This window comes from Anoplopoma fimbria, chromosome 15 (assembly GCF_027596085.1).
Source record: "Anoplopoma fimbria isolate UVic2021 breed Golden Eagle Sablefish chromosome 15, Afim_UVic_2022, whole genome shotgun sequence".
In the NCBI taxonomy this organism is placed as follows: Eukaryota; Metazoa; Chordata; class Actinopteri; order Perciformes; family Anoplopomatidae; genus Anoplopoma; species Anoplopoma fimbria.
Genome location: NC_072463.1, coordinates 25,673,059 through 25,688,940, shown reverse-complemented (window position 1 = coordinate 25,688,940; position 15,882 = coordinate 25,673,059). Strand labels below are relative to the sequence as shown.

Here is a 15,882-nt window from a genome sequence, read left to right as displayed (position 1 = left end):
TTATTAGCACAAGTAAGTACACAACAAATTCAAAAAGGATTCATTTAATGGTTTAAAGATATTGAAAAACTACATGGAGTCGGTTTAAAAAGGCAGTGGGCTGCCTCACTTATCACTTGGGTTTTTTGTGTTATTTGCCTCTTTAAAAGTTCCCAAAGACTTTATCTTTATTTATTTTTATTCACATCTATACAAAAACTTTAAACCAGAAAAATATATTTGTTTTGCTTTAACAAGACCTGTAAAGGCACAACTGTATTTGCACTAACATCTGTGAGGAATTCAAACCAAGTAAGTACAGATTTAAAGGAACTGTTTTAAACTTGATGTTTTATTTCTCACAGACACATATGTTTTAGATTGCACTTGGAATCCCTAACTGTGTTGTAGCAGCTCTCACCTGTAGTTAAACACGGTCAGTATTCAGTGTTGTAGCAGCTCTCACCTGTAGTTCAACACGGTCAGTATTCAGTGTTGTAGCAGCTCTCACCTGTAGTTCAGTCCAACACGGTCAGTATTCAGTGTTGTAGCAGCTCTCACCTGTAGTTAAACACGGTCAGTATTCAGTGTTGTAGCAGCTCTCACCTGTAGTTAAACACGGTCAGTATTCAGTGTTGTAGCAGCTCTCACCTGTAGTTAAACACGGTCAGTATTCAGTGTTGTAGCAGCTCTCACCTGTAGTTAAACACGGTCAGTATTCAGTGTTGTAGCAGCTCTCACCTGTGTTGTAGCAGTTTAAACACGGTCAGTATTCAGTGTTGTAGCAGCTCTCACCTGTAGTTAAACACGGTCAGTATTCAGTGTTGTAGCAGCTCTCACCTGTAGTTAAACACGGTCAGTATTCAGTGTTGACACCTGAGTTCTTCTCTCCGCGGGCTCGAGTATTTACCATCGGTGCGCGCCCCCGTTTCCGCGCTCCCGCGGTTTGCTGGTCACGTGGCTCTCCCTGCTCCAATGGAACACCTGCAACTCCGGTCCAAAGCGCGTACCCGGCAGCGGAGGAACGGAGAGACACAAGGCGGCAGAAACACACAAACTGCGCCAATTAACCGGGTTATCTGCAAACACTGCGAACAGCAAGCATGTCAGAGGAGAAGCCGAAGGTGAGACAGGCTCCGGGTGGAGGAGCCGGTGGTGGGGTAGGGTTAGGAGCACCGCTGCTCAGTGGCGTCTAAGATGGCCTGGTGTGCGTCTCTGGGAAGCGGCGCAGTGTTTGTTTCGCAAATGAATGAGTGAAAGAAGCTCTCACTGCTGTGCCTGTGCACAGAGAGACCAGCTGCTCCTGCTCCTCCTGCTCCTGCTGCTCCTCCTGCTGCTCCTCCTGCTCCTCCCGGCTGTGAGACACAGACAATCACACCAACATGCTCATTTGCGGATTTTTTCTTTGTCAAAATCGGGAGCACGTTCTGTCCGCAACGCCACGAATGTCCGCAAACAACAGCGACAAGAGAGCGCAATGGAGGAGGAGGAGAGCAACGAGGAGGAGAGCCACACAGAGACACCAAACACAGAGACACCACACACAGAGACACCAAACACAGAGACACGGCTGTGCGCCTGTTTCATTACCGCAGCAGAGCTGGTTGCACAACAAACAAACCCCGTTAGCCTCGTTAGCCTCGCTAGCTTCGTTAGCCTCGTTAGCCCCGTTAGCTTCGCTAGCCTCGTTAGCTTCGTTAGCCTCGCTAGCTTCGTTAGCCTCGCTAGCTTCGCTAGCCTCGTTAGCCTCGTTAGCTTCGTTAGCCTCGTTAGCTTCGCTAGCCTCGTTAGCTTCGCTAGCCTCGTTAGCCTCGCTAGCTTCGTTAGCTTCGTTAGCCCCGTTAGCCTCGCTAGCCGGGAGCTAAGCCCAGCAGCGGGCTTAAAGGGCTCGCTTGCCCGGAGCTAACATGCTAACGTTAGCATCTGTGACTGGAGCAAAACAAACTGCACCGGATGCGCTGCTCTGCTTAAATGCAGGTTTGTTTTGGATCAGAAACACAGAAACAGTGCAGACTCATTCAGTCAACACAGTGTTTGTGTGCGTCTTTAAATGTCTTTTACAGTTATACACGTTTAGTATTTACTTGTTTTAGTATTTTTTTACTATGTCTCTTGTTTGCACTCTGCTGCTGTAATCCTGCACATGTCCCCGCTGAGGGACTAATAAAGGATTATCTTATCTTATCTTATCTTATCTTATTCAAGGATAGAGCTCTGGTTGTTGTTGTTGTGTGTTTGTGGCATCACTGTCCTTGTAACCTGATGTGTGTTTGTCTCTGCAGGAGGGAGTAAAGACCGAGAACGATCACATCAACCTCAAGGTTGCAGGGCAAGATGGGTCTGTGGTCCAGTTCAAAATCAAAAGGCACACACCGCTCAGCAAGCTTATGAAGGCATACTGTGACCGACAGGTGAGCCTTAGTGACAGCTCTCCTCTCCAGTAACATACAGTTATTTGGGATTTGCTGGTACACCTCAGTCCGCTTTACCCTTACTTGCGCACTTTTACCTCGCTATTACTGTCCTCCAAAAAGTCCTTTCATTCATCCTCCATGTCTGTTGTTGCTTCTGCAGGGCCTCGCAATAAGGCAGATCAGGTTCAGATTTGATGGCCAGCCTATCAATGAGACGGATACACCTGCACAGGTAAGATCGTGTTCTCCATTCACCATTATATTCTCTTATATCTCACTGAAACGAGTAAAGCGTTAAAGAAGCCTGTCACTGTTGGAGAGAGTTGTTTATATTCACTGACTGGAATCTCTTTTTCTCTGCTTCTCTCAGCTGGAGATGGAAGATGAAGACACCATAGATGTTTTCCAGCAGCAGACAGGCGGGCACTGCTAAGCCCTCCCCACCTCATTGACGGCCACCCTCAGACCACGCCCTCAGCCACTTTCACTGTCCCTCCCCATCGCTCCTCTCAGCCTATTATTATTATTATTATTATTATCATTATCATTATAAATATAATAATGATAATTATTATTATTATTATATCTTCAGTTTCAAGATGTCTGTCATGGTTTTTCGTCAGGTGTATGGGGGGAGGGGGCTCCTCAGCTGTTAATGTACTGTCTCAGCCAGGACCGAACTTTTGTGCGTGTCAACAGTCTCTCCGCTGGCCAATCAGGACAACATTTCCTTCTGGCAACGCAGGCTGTGATTGGACCAACAGCACGTCACCGCTGTTCCTGGTCTGTCAGCGCTTCTCATTCGCTCTCCAGTGAAAGCTTAGTATCCAGTAGTTTGTCAAGGTTTTCATCCATCGGGGTCAAATGCAAGGCTCTGCCAGTTTTTGTCCGGGGTCACAGTCAGTGGGCATGAAAATGGTTTGAAGTGGAAGCACTATCTGAACTTAATACACACGGGCCGCCTTCCATTTCACTTCGCTTTTATGTGTTTTTTTTGTCTGACTGGTGGCTCCTGCTCTTCTGTCAAAAGGGTATTTTAATTCTGTCTGCATTTTAGATGCTTTTGCTAAAGAGTTCTGCAATGCTTTTGTATTTTTTTGATTTTTCTTTTAATAATTAACAACCAGGGAGCTTGTTGATTTTCCTGTACAGAAGTATCGGAGTGAGCATTAGATAAAAGTTGAGTTGCTTGGACCAATACTCCAAAGACCGAACTTCTGTTTCATATTTGATGTACTTGGATCACTCTAACGGCAAACTGCAAGGTCAAAACAGTCACATTTTAAGGGAGTTTGTATTTCATTGATGTTATTTGCTTCTTCTTTGATCTCTACTAATTGAGAAAGGTTGTGGGTATCCGTGGACAGACTTTTATGCGCTCATCAAGACAAATGCCTATTCAGGGGAGGGAAATTTAATTTATCCTTTGATTGAGAAGATAAGGGTCTGGCTGTGTAAGATAGTCTCTTTATGTAGAATACATTACTTTGTTTTCTGATGAAGCGGGCCAGTGGCCAGTCCCTATGGTATTCTTACAAGTCACTCTGCTTGTGGGTTTTTACATTTTGGGGTGTGAAAGTAGTGGGTGGGCTGTGGGTGGGACTGACTGGAATGATTGTTCCTCAACGCTGTTCTGGGGTCAGCTGTCTCATCTCTGTATTGTCATAGCCAATGTAGGCTGATGAGACAACTGATTTAACATGTGTTTTTGAAGAGGAGCAGATTCCAGTTGAGCAGGGATTTCAAACAACAGTCAGTATGGTTTTGTTAATGAATTTTGAAGACACTTTTCACTGCCATGTCAGCTGCCAAGCTGTTTTCTTGCGCTTAAAATTTAGACGTTTCAGGCCATTTATTCAAAAGCCTGACTGCAGTGCTGCACACGGTGAGATCCCAAGTGGTGACGAGTGTCTTCAATATTTTACAGTTCAGACTAGGATGCATGCAGTTTGTTGCATATTGGGAGGGCAGGGAGGCCAACAAATGGAGTTGGGAAAATAGTGTTCTATACCCACAGGGCCCCGTTCTCTGTACGTAGATAACAGATTTGACTTGATTTGATTGACGGCCAGACGTGAGCTTGGATGTTTCAGTTCAGTCAGGATGTCAGCTGTTAAAGTAAGAAGTCCTCGAGCTCCAATCCTGCAAAAGTGCAACTTTATTCAGAGTGAGTTGGATCATAATCCATTTAAGTTGACCAATTTGTTTATTTTCAGATGAAGCTAGCTCTCCGGAGACACTAACTGATAAGTATTGTCATCACTGAACGGGGTTTAAGAAATACATCCTAAAATACTTCAGTACAATAAAATACGCAATTATAGTCAATAAATCAAACTTATTTTGACTCGCTGTACTGCAACCTGCTGAGATATTCACCACTGTCCACTCTGGCCTCAATAAATATAAAATGACATTTAAGGACTACCATATCATAATTTCCAGTTATTAACATCAATCACAAGACGAAATAGTTTGGTACATAGATGTGCTAAGCTGAGTGATTACTCTTAAGGACATGCCTCTGCACAAGCCATTAACAAGTAACGATCCTCGTTTTTATCTTTCCTGTCTCACAAAATAAGAGCACAGCTATCAAGACAGCCTTCCACTTGCATTTGAACAACTGAGACAGAGTTCTTTTGAGCTGGCTGACGTACGAGTTAAGCCATGAAATATACGAAGAACGGGGCCCACGTCTTGTCATGTTATTTGTTTCTCTACTGATTTGTACATTATTTGTGGTCTTTTACTACTGTATACAATAAATATAGTTTGGTACTCAGATTTGCTGTTGCAAGCATCATTATTTTGTATTTGTGTATCAAGAAATTTGTCAAGAATTTAAATGTTTATCATAATGCTTCACACATATCCATAAGTTTATGGATGGATATTTAAAGGATGTTTTTAAAGAGGCAAAAATGAATGAATCTCGTTTTGTTTTTTTTCAACTTATAGGGCAAGGACTCAGAACTAACCAACTCTACATACGTTATAGCCTAAACAAGCTTACAATAAATGTTTCTTGATGTGCCTTTTAAAAAAAAAAAAGTACAATCCATAAGCCTGTTATTACTAAGAAGCCTTAGCTGAGTTTGCTGGTAAAGATTCCTGCCTGACTTCAGCCGAAACTGTGCCGTATTGGTCATGGCTGTCATCGAATTATATATATATATAGTTTTCATTTTTAACATAAGCATTGTTTTTTGAAAGGGTTGCATGTTCAAAAATGCAATTAAATCCTTTATAAAGTAATAATGACCAAAATAATGAATTAAAAGACGGTTAATTTAGTTTGTATGTGGTTGAAGACATGTTCATTCACCGTTCAGAATTTCAATGTTGGTTTCTAACGTTCAACCCAGATGAAATCATCAGGGTTGTTTTTGCAGTCTTTGGAAAGCCCCATTGGTATACACCTTTATCTCATTGCTCTTTGTGGTCCATTATGCAAGACAAGGTTTCATTTCCCACTGAGGCTCTGTCTGCTAAACATGTATGCTCAAGAACTACCGAAGGAAACTCCACATGTGCCGAAGAAAATAGACAGCTAGGTGGAGCCAGTTAACTATGATAGTATAACGTGTGTCTGGCTTGGTTTATAAAACAACCCCAACCTAACAAACTTGTACAAAAATACAAAAGCAATAAAAAATTGAAGAATGACACAAAACAAAGTTAGAATCATTAAATTGAAAGAAGCAGGCTATAAAGATGTTGGTATATTAAGTCTGATAATTATTCCAAATAACTTACAGGAAATCCTGATTAAAAACCTCATATCTCCTCTGACACACTGACTGAATAGTTACAGTCAACTCAACTGGACCAGTGATAAGACTGATAGCAGCAGTTGGTGAGTAAAACCAGGAATAAGGAAGAATGGACAATCCACAGTCACTTTATATGCAAATCAACAGGTCCTTCTGAAACTCCATGCCTGGAAGGAAGAAAGATTAATGCACGGATAGATGAAGAAGAGCACGGCAGAGTTGATATCTCGCGTCCTGATCTGTGTGCAGTCTATGCTTTTAATGCTGGCGAGAGGAAGAGAGACCAAGTGCATTTGCCTTGTAAATTTGCCGGTCAGAAGATAAGAGGATTCAGAGAGATCTGACAAAACCCGAGATGCCGACGTCTTTCCAAACACGATCTGATTATTTCATGAGTGCCTGGTAACCAACAAACCTGAGTCAAACAGACTTATCGTGATATTAAATTGTTGGGTGATCATGGATAATCAAACCTTTGTATTTAAAAGTTACCACCTGCGACCCTCTCATCACTTTGCCATTGCAGTGTTGCCTAATGTCACTGCCCTGGGACTTCATTACTCTTCCAACTAGTAATATTTGCAGAACATCCTTTTTTGATACTTTAATATCACAGCTGTTTCATGCACATACCACGGTTTCTCAGGTAATAAACAACAGGATAACAGCTAATATGATAATAGCTCTGCTCATATCCATCTATCCATTAGTGGACCAAAGGTCACATATGTTCTGCATGTGAGGTAACACACACACACACACACACATAGTGGAGCAGCTCACCCCTCTGGCAGGTCTATGTCATCAGAGACGGTTGAGGGAGGATGAGTGACGGGCTGGTCGGTGATTTGCATTGCTCTGGTGTATAAAAGGAGCTGCAGGTGCAGGATTCTCCACACAGATGAATGGATTCCTCCTCGAAGCATACAGGAATCAGAGCTCTAGGTCTTATCTTCTATTTGTGAATCTTAGGTAGCCAGTATAGCCTTTGAGGACTTTATACTGAGTTTTTTATTTGGATCTAAAAAAATGCTCACTTGGATCAATATGAAGGAAACACGGTTGTATGGTTTGTATTGTCACTTAAGATAGAGAAAAAAAGGAGCAACACACAGAGAAATATGGAGACATTTGTATCAGCTGGCAACTGAAGCAAACAGGCTTTTTGTGATGACATCGCTCATAATCGTGCACCTCCTCCTCCTGGGGTTAAGAGCCATTGACACCACCGGTGACACATGGAGACGCTGCACAGGTATCGTAGCATTTTATCCTATTTTACTTCTTTCAACCTCAGCTTTCCTCTCTATTACCTCAGCTCATTTCAACACATCTGATGTTCAGTTAATGATTATTCAGTGGATGGTTTACGGTTTCATCTAAAAACCTGGGAAACCCCTCCAGCTAAAATTCCTTTTGATAATTCCAACTGTCTGTGTCTGCTTACAGTGCAGTGGGAGTGTTTGTGTGTGCACTAGTGCGTGCAATATTAACTTAAATTAACATCCACAAACAAGTACAGACATTGGATGTGGTTAGGATTCCACAATATAAGAATATCAGGATGAACAGGGTGCATGTTTATAAAATGTCTCATCAATTTCAGAGGTATTCTCTTCTATTATTACCACTGTTGAAAGCACTTCTGTCTTTATACAACCCCTCCTAAAACCTCCTATAGCTTCACCACCACCCAGGGCTCTTTCTCACACATCAGGGACTCCAACATGCCATGTTATTAATTGATTTATTAGTTTATAGCAGTTATTCTCAACCTTTTTAATGTGTCCCCTTAAAAAAAATGCTATGCTTTTTGTTTCAAATGGTATTTATTAACCTACGAGCAGTAAAAGTACTGTTACTTTAGTAAAAGTGTCGACATGGTTGTACTACCGAATGATTATTGTGCCACATTGTCAGCGACAGCCGCAACCAGGTTGTCTGTTCGAATGTCTCAGTAACAGCTGGGGGGAATTTCTTCAAATTTGCCACAATCGTCAACTTTGACTCAAGGATGAACTGATTAGATTTCGATGGTCATGGTTCAAAGGTCAAGTTCACTTTGACCTCATGTCTGTCCTGTTCTTGTGATATTTCAGGCACACCTTGAGCCAATTTGTTCAAACGTCAAATTACACTGAAGAATGAACTGAAACGAATCTGGAGGTCAAAGGTCAAGGTTATTGTAACCAATCCTAAGTCACATTCTTGTGAAACGACTTGATGAATTTCTTCAAATTCGGCACAAACGTCCACTTGGACTCATGGTTGAACTGATAACAATTTGGGGGTCAAAGGTCACTGTGACTTCACAAAACACAGTTTTTGCCGTAACTCATATGCTAACTATGGCAATTTCATACAAATGTTTAACAGGATGAAATGATTAAGTGATAACATACATTTTTTATTATGGATTCATCTGCTGATTATTTTCTTGAATAATCAATTGATTGTTTGGATTGTAAAAATTAAGAAGATGGTGAGAAATGTTATTATAATAATCATTATTACTATTATTATCATTATTATTATTATTATTATTATTATTATTATTATTATTATTATTATTATTATTATTATTATTATTATTATTATCAGGCAGAGCCCAAAATGAAAAATGCACAATTATTGTCATTTAAAAGATTTTGCATGGAAAATTATCAAGACAGAATGATGATATATTTAATTGACTAACTATTTCAGCTTTACTTGTATATATTGTATTGGCATCATGTTTTATAATCTTTTCATACATTTTGTATGCAAAAATCTTGATTTGTAAAGTAACTAAGCGATCAAATAAATATAGTTCGTAAAAAGTACAATATGTCCCTTTGAATTGTAATAGAGAGAAAGTATTAAGTACAACATGAAAAGAAAATTCACAATTAAAGAACAAGTACTTTCCAAATGAATACAGTACCTGAGTAAATACACAAACATTCCCCAAATGCCTTTGAGAGTTTTTCCATTTTTTAGTGGTAAACTTTAAATACGTTTTAAAAAACTTGCAGAACAATCTGAAATTCACATAATTAGGGCAGCAGATAATCTTGGTAATTCTTTGCTATCCATTTAATCTCAGGGATTCTTTAGAGAAAAACAACTGGTTTATAGTCTAGGAATTTCTGCATAAAAAGGGCTTAAGCAATAAAACGATCTTCCTGACCTCTTTATTTGCTCATTGTCTGCAGATTTGCTCCCTCTGGATCTCTTGTCTTTTGTCCTGGAGAGGGACCCCTCCAAACTCCTAGCAGGGGTGCACATGAAGCAGGCTGGAGGGGTGAGGGGGGTGCATTTCTTAAGCCCTCATAACTCCACAAGCTTTCCCTCCTCCCAGCTGCTGGTGGACTGCGACCTGTTTCCCAAAGAATTCTCCATTGTTGTGACACTCAAAGTCACTAGCATTTCCCCAAAGGTCAGCATCCAAGTTTGTCGATAGTGAATACCAGTAGTTGAGGAAGTACTCTGTTTCTTTACTTTAGCGATAGCATCAAACCTGAGTGAGAAAATACTCTGTTACAAATGAAAGTCCTGAGTGCAAAATATTACAGTAGTACAGAAGGAATCTCAACTAAATGTACTTACAACATCTAGTAAAAGTGCTCATTACAGAGCGATGCAGAGCAGAGTATATCTTATGTAACAATGCACTGTACTTCTGTAGTATAAAAAAAACCCACTGGAAGTTTTTAAAATTCTGAGTAGTGATGTAGAAGCAGTTGCGGTGTAAAAAGTACATAATCTCCCTTTTTGAAATATGTTATTAAATTATAAAACGAGTTGCAACTAACAATATTGTTTTGATTATTGATTAATCTGTGGACTATTTTCTTGATTAAATGACGTATCTTTACAGCTCTTCAGAACTTGAGTAAATATACTTTTTGACTTTCCATCCCTTCTGAGTACAGTGTGTCTAAATGTTTTTCCCAATTGCCTTGCAGATAAATGAATACATTTTTTCCTTGATGGAGCCAGAGCAAGTAAAGAAAAGAGGAGTTGGGGAGGAGGAAGAGGAGAACGATAAAGGTTACATTTTGGAAAAGAATAAAGAGAGGACTGTCAGTGAAGAAGAACGACATGGAGGGATGGAGGAGAAGAGGAGAGTCAAGAGTAATGAAAAACCTGGACGGGTTATCCTGGGACTGAGGTTCTCCAAAAACGCCTGCACTTTCTTTTTAGAGGTCACGGAGGGGTCGTAGAGCACTGGATGTTTCGAGGTGTCCGAATGGCTGACAACCAGTGGCACACTCTGGTTTTAGGTGTTGGTAGTCAACGTGTCCGGCTCACAGTTGACTGCGGCACACCCCTGGAAATGTAAGTTCATGTTATTTTTCTTGCTGATCTCTGTCTTCTGTTCACTGGGTGGGTACACTGTCTATCTCCTACCATCCTCTCCTCCTGTTTCCTCTGAATTCCCTTGAGGGATAGTAGATCCTTCACCACAATACAATGGCACTGCTCCAATCTGCTCACACCCTGCAGCCATATCACAGTAGCCTGACAGTGTGTGATAGATGGTTTTCAGTGGAAACTGCCTCTGGCTCACAGAAGGGGAGAAATATCAGCTCCCGTATGGTGCCTTTATAATAAGATTCCTGTCTCAGTCCTAAAAACAGAAGAATGGAGGAGAGTACTTTAATTACATAGTCTTTAAATTATGTTCAACGAGAAAGAACAACTTAGCTCAGCTATGAGAAATAATTATGTCTTTTTATGGCACACAGTGTTCCCTCCAGGCCTTTCCCCTCAGATCTCAACATTCAGGGATCGGAAATCCACATTGGCAGTCGGGGGAGATGGAAAGGCTTGTATTCAGTAAGAGATATATTTCCTTATCACTAACTTTCATGAAAAACAAGCTGCTAAAACACATTATTAATAATTTTTCTCTAAAACAGTCACTTGTTTTGATACTCATCTGCTGCCCCATGCACAGGGTCTGTTGCGCCAGCTGGTTTTGGTGCCAGGTTCGGATGCCACCCATCAGATTTGCCCCTCTTCTGACCCCCAACTAGCAGTCCTGTCAGTACCATCACTTCTCTCAAACCTTCCTGTCATGGGGAGGGAGGGTCATACCGATGTGACTTCCTATGGTAACTTGCGGACGTTTTCTACAAGAATTTCCATACAGTATGATGAAAGCCATGACAATATTTGTTTTCCTGCTTCCTTGCCTTGCTGACTGTCTGCCTGTGTTTGTGTCTTGATCATGAACTCTCAGAAACAGGGGAGCGAGTGTCAGTTGGGTTGGAGCGGTCGTGCTCAGAGCTGGTACAAGGCCAGATGTGGTTCAATCCGCTCAAGAAAGGCCTTTACCTCTGCGACGGTACAGTGTGGATCACCGTGCTGGAGGGTGAGAATCCAACATCCAACCATCCGCTCAGAAGCACATTTATATTTTGTTTAAAATTGACAGAATTCTCACCTCCTTATCGAATCAGATCATAAACAACTTGACTACGTGTTGGAACACCAGGTCCTCACCACCAGCTCAGAGACACATGATGTAGAGGTATCCTTCAGCTTTCTAAAATATTAATATTTACATATATTAGTTGTGTCCATACTAGCATACTCACTGTGCTTACACTTAAGAAAAACAAAGGCACAAGTTAAAAGGCAAATATTTTGTCTTTTATAGCTATACAAAATTATTTATTTTAACAGACTTTTCTTGTGAAACAAAAGATATACATCCTTTGACAAAGGGGTCATGAGTAGAAAGGTGTCCATTCCTGAAATGTAATCTGGTCAATCTTAGTTGGTTTGGTGGATTAGATTTCTGCATAAAATGTGTGCAGCCTTGATTTTTACCATCCTGTGATTTCCTTCTTCTATACATTAAGGCTGTCCAAAAAGTTTAGGAAAACCTTTTTAAAAAAAAAAATTTTTTATCCAATCTTCAGGTGTTCCAGGTAGCTGGCGTGGGTCTGATGGCTGCGATGGCTCATAGGTCAACTTCTGGCTCAGCCGTGTATCTGTGGAGCCACACAGGTTTCCAACTCTACCAGAATATCAGCACATATGGAGCACTGGCTTGGAGACACTTTAACATGGGAAAAAAGGTATGACAGAAAGGAAGACATGGGTTATGCAACATGAATCGAAGCTGATACTCCCGGTGTTTTGTTACTTTGATCTAGATTTTTCTGGTGGTATCTAACTCTGGCGGTGGGCCAGATAAGCGGAAAGAATCACTGACTGACACTTCTGTGATTTACAAGTGGAGCAAAACAAGAAAACGGTTTGTGCAGTTCCAGACTCTGCAGACCCACTGTGCACGAGACTGGGAGGCCTTTAAAATCAACCGACAAACCTATCTCGCTGTGGCCAACCACAGACAAGGTAAAAACTAAATATCCATGAAATGACTACCTGTTTACTTCCAGAAATCTTGGCATGATGTTCACAAAATATAAACCTACCCTATTTCATCCTCTCTCTTTCTGGTTTGTCTTTCAGGTGACACTAATCACACTATAGACAGTGTGATATACAAATGGAACAGGTTAACAAAGTCTTTTGAGGTTCACCAGATGCTGCCGACCTCAGGGGCCTACGACTGGGAGTTCTTCACAGTGGGACCGTACCATTTCCTGGTGGTCGCAAATGCCTTCGATGGAGTGACCACCTCTGTAGACTCAGTCATTTACGTTTGGGTCAACGGAAGCTTCCAGGTGTTTCAGACAATTAAGGTATGTGGTGAACATAAAACGGCAAAATACATGCAGAATTTGCCTTAAAAATGCCTGAAAAGCACAAAATAAAGGGGGAATTCATAAGGTGTTTGAGTGTGGGGGTAAATTAGACATAATAGCACTTTAGTGTAGCATTTTGCAGCACAACTTTTATCTTCTCCGCAGCTGGGCTTTGATTTCCTCTGATTAGATCTGTAACTTTGAGATAAGTATGAAAAACCGTCTTGTCTGAAAGCAGAGAAGGAAGGGAACACAAACGGGGAGAGATAAAAACTGGAATGAAAGAGATATGGGGAGCAAAGAACAGGCGTGTCCATGCGGCCACAGGGCCAAAAATAAAGGTGTGCGGTTTGCCATGATTTGCTTGAGTGATAGCAGCGCTTTGGCATGTAACTCATAGTGAATCAAATAGCCACATTTGAGGAAATAGTGTTGACACATTGATAGTCCCATGAGAAATCATAAGGAGATGATTAAGGGGAACTCCACAGCTGGATGCGAGGCACCTTGGGGCAGGTGGAAATTAATCATGTAATAGCATCCAGATATGAGTGAAATTATATCATTTTGGCATTTGTTTTACATATATTACTTTATGAGCTGTTTTTCTTTCCACTTTTCTGTCTCCATGTTCTCAGCAAGCAATAGTCATAGAAGTACTCAAATCTTTTACTAAAGTAAAAACATATATGGTTTCTCCCTCATTGTCAATCTAGACGTTCTGCGCCACAGACTGGGAAATGTTTCAAATTGGAAGTAGAGTCTTCTTAGCCGTTGCCAATGGACACAGGCTCCATGGCAACGGACCAAGTCAATATGCCATCAACTCCACCATCTACGAACTGGACATGAATGGACAGCTGTTTGTCCGCTTCCAGGATATTATGACCTACAGGTACAGATATGCAAACACTTTGATATGCCAAGTGTATGTGCTTTTGACAGATTATGAAAACATTTTCTGTGTAATAACCTGTTTTTGCTGCTGCTCCAACAACTCGTCATCACCACATACATTTCCGTCTCTCCAGTGCAGTGGACTGGGAGTTCTTCAGCCTCGGGGAAGAATATTTTCTGGTTGTCGCAAACTCCTACAACGGAGAATCCTACTCTCTCAACAGCATTCTCTACAGGTACTCAACTTGTCAGCAAAACCCCTACCAGTGTGAAATAATTCATCCATTCTGAGTCCCCTCTAATTTAGTGCTGTTGTAATGTAGATCTATTTTCCTCCTGTGAGCCAGACTAGTGACACTTTTGACATTTGAGGATTCACGTGGACCTAGCTAATTTTGGGTTAAGAGCCTTTGTTAAGCAGATGCAAATACAGCTTTCATTTAATTCTTCTTCTCTGTTTGTTTTTAGGTGGCAGGGATATGAAGGATTTGTTCCTGTTCATTGGCTCCCTACGATTGGGTGCAGTGACTGGGAGTTTTTTAGCTCTAAAGGAGAATCGTATCTGATCTACTCTAGTGCAAAAGCACCGCTCTCCAAAGTGTTTAAGCTGAAAACACACTAGGCAAAAAAAAACGAGTGTACATGTAGCTTTGTTCACTCTGTTTATGTTTGTGTCTGTGTGTTCCTGTGTAAGAAAATGTTTGCAATAATATTTTAAATGTAAGTGTGTTTAAGTAAATGTGCCTTAACCACACTGTGCCTGTTCTCAATTTACAAGGTTATGATTGTGATTCTGAGTAAACATCTTAAAATATGACTGTTTTAGGCTAGAAATAAACTGTGTATGTTAAAAGGATTGAGTATTTCTTCACATGAATTATATCCTAGGTTTTCTTAAAGTTGTGAAAGAGTTGAAATTGTACCATAATAATAATAATAATAATTAAGCCTTTATTAGTCCCACAATGGGGAAATTACAATTCTCTGCATTTAACCATCCCGGAGGAGCAGTGGGCTGAAGCGCCCGGGGAGCAACTGGGGGTTAGATGTCTCGCTCAGGGACACCTCGGCATGTTGACTGTAGAGGCCGGGGTTCAAACCACCAACCTTGTGGTTACGGGACAAGCGCTCTACCTCATGTGCCACAGCCGCCCCAGTAATGTAGGGAGAGAAGAAATTACAGAAAAGATTAGTTAAATAAAATTAATAAGAATGATGTTATGTAATTAGAACATTTCAGATTTTTTGGGTTGTCGCTATTTGGTATAATGACCAACCCTGCATACATTTACCCCACAATACCAACCGTAAGCGCTACGTTAATTATTGATTTAACAAGTGTTACACAATTGTCACTTGTTCAAGACTTGTGTGGGAATATATATTTGTGTGCTGTGATTAAAGTAAATAAATATAGCTCCAGAGATTGAGGTTCTGTTAGATTTCCACTTGTTCTGTTAAAACAATTAATATTGATGATATATATTAACATTAACTGGAAAGTCACATTTTGCATGAATTATTTGTAATATAATTATAATCAAATTACAATAAACCATATTTAATATGTTCATCTGCAAAGTGATTCATGCTTTGGCTAGCCTTCAGTTCATGTGGAGCATGTAGGGTGGCAACCTTCTTATTCATTAATGTTAGACTAATAAACCTGGTTCTCTGTGTTGGTATGCATGGCCCTGAGCTAATCTCATCACTTCTTATTCATTAATGTTAGACTAATAAACCTCTGGTTCTCTGTGTTATGACTAATAAACCTCTGGTTCTCTGTGTTATGACTAATAAACCTGGTTCTGTGTTGGTATGCATGGCCCTGAGCTCATCTCATCACTTGGTAAACACCAACAACCTTAAATCATTATGTTCCCATGCTTCCTCCAGAGGACTACAAGTCCCATAAGACAAGACTAGACTTGTGTTTTTTATTGATACAATTATTGTTGCTGTAGCGATAATTATCAATAAACGATTATTGTTTTATGGCTGTCTCATAAAGCGGCAGTGAACTACATGAATAAGAAACAAACATCACTCATGATGTGTCATTGGTTATGCGTCACCCAGCGTCACACTACAAGTCCCACAATGCACCGC

At 40.7% G+C, this 15,882-nt stretch overlaps 2 protein-coding genes across 2 annotated transcripts; both read left to right on the top strand.

Moving 5' to 3' along the window:
• Nucleotides 1–903: 903 nt before the first annotated feature.
• Nucleotides 904–4,809, top strand: sumo3a (small ubiquitin like modifier 3a). Its single transcript, XM_054613371.1, has 4 exons — nucleotides 904–1,103; nucleotides 2,262–2,390; nucleotides 2,554–2,625; nucleotides 2,764–4,809. The coding sequence occupies exons 1-4, from the start codon at nucleotides 1,083–1,085 to the stop codon at nucleotides 2,824–2,826; spliced, it is 285 nt and encodes a 94-aa protein (XP_054469346.1). The 5' UTR covers nucleotides 904–1,082; the 3' UTR covers nucleotides 2,827–4,809.
• Nucleotides 4,810–6,367: 1,558 nt separating this feature from the next.
• Nucleotides 6,368–14,395, top strand: LOC129103046 (thrombospondin-type laminin G domain and EAR repeat-containing protein-like). Its single transcript, XM_054613292.1, is given in 15 exon segments — nucleotides 6,368–6,410; nucleotides 7,323–7,424; nucleotides 9,367–9,590; nucleotides 10,120–10,330; nucleotides 10,333–10,492; nucleotides 10,903–10,993; nucleotides 11,115–11,271; nucleotides 11,400–11,531; nucleotides 11,620–11,690; nucleotides 12,085–12,243; nucleotides 12,322–12,523; nucleotides 12,641–12,873; nucleotides 13,593–13,771; nucleotides 13,908–14,009; nucleotides 14,242–14,395. Coding segments are annotated over 15 exon segments (2,220 nt in total).
• Nucleotides 14,396–15,882: the final 1,487 nt, after the last annotated feature.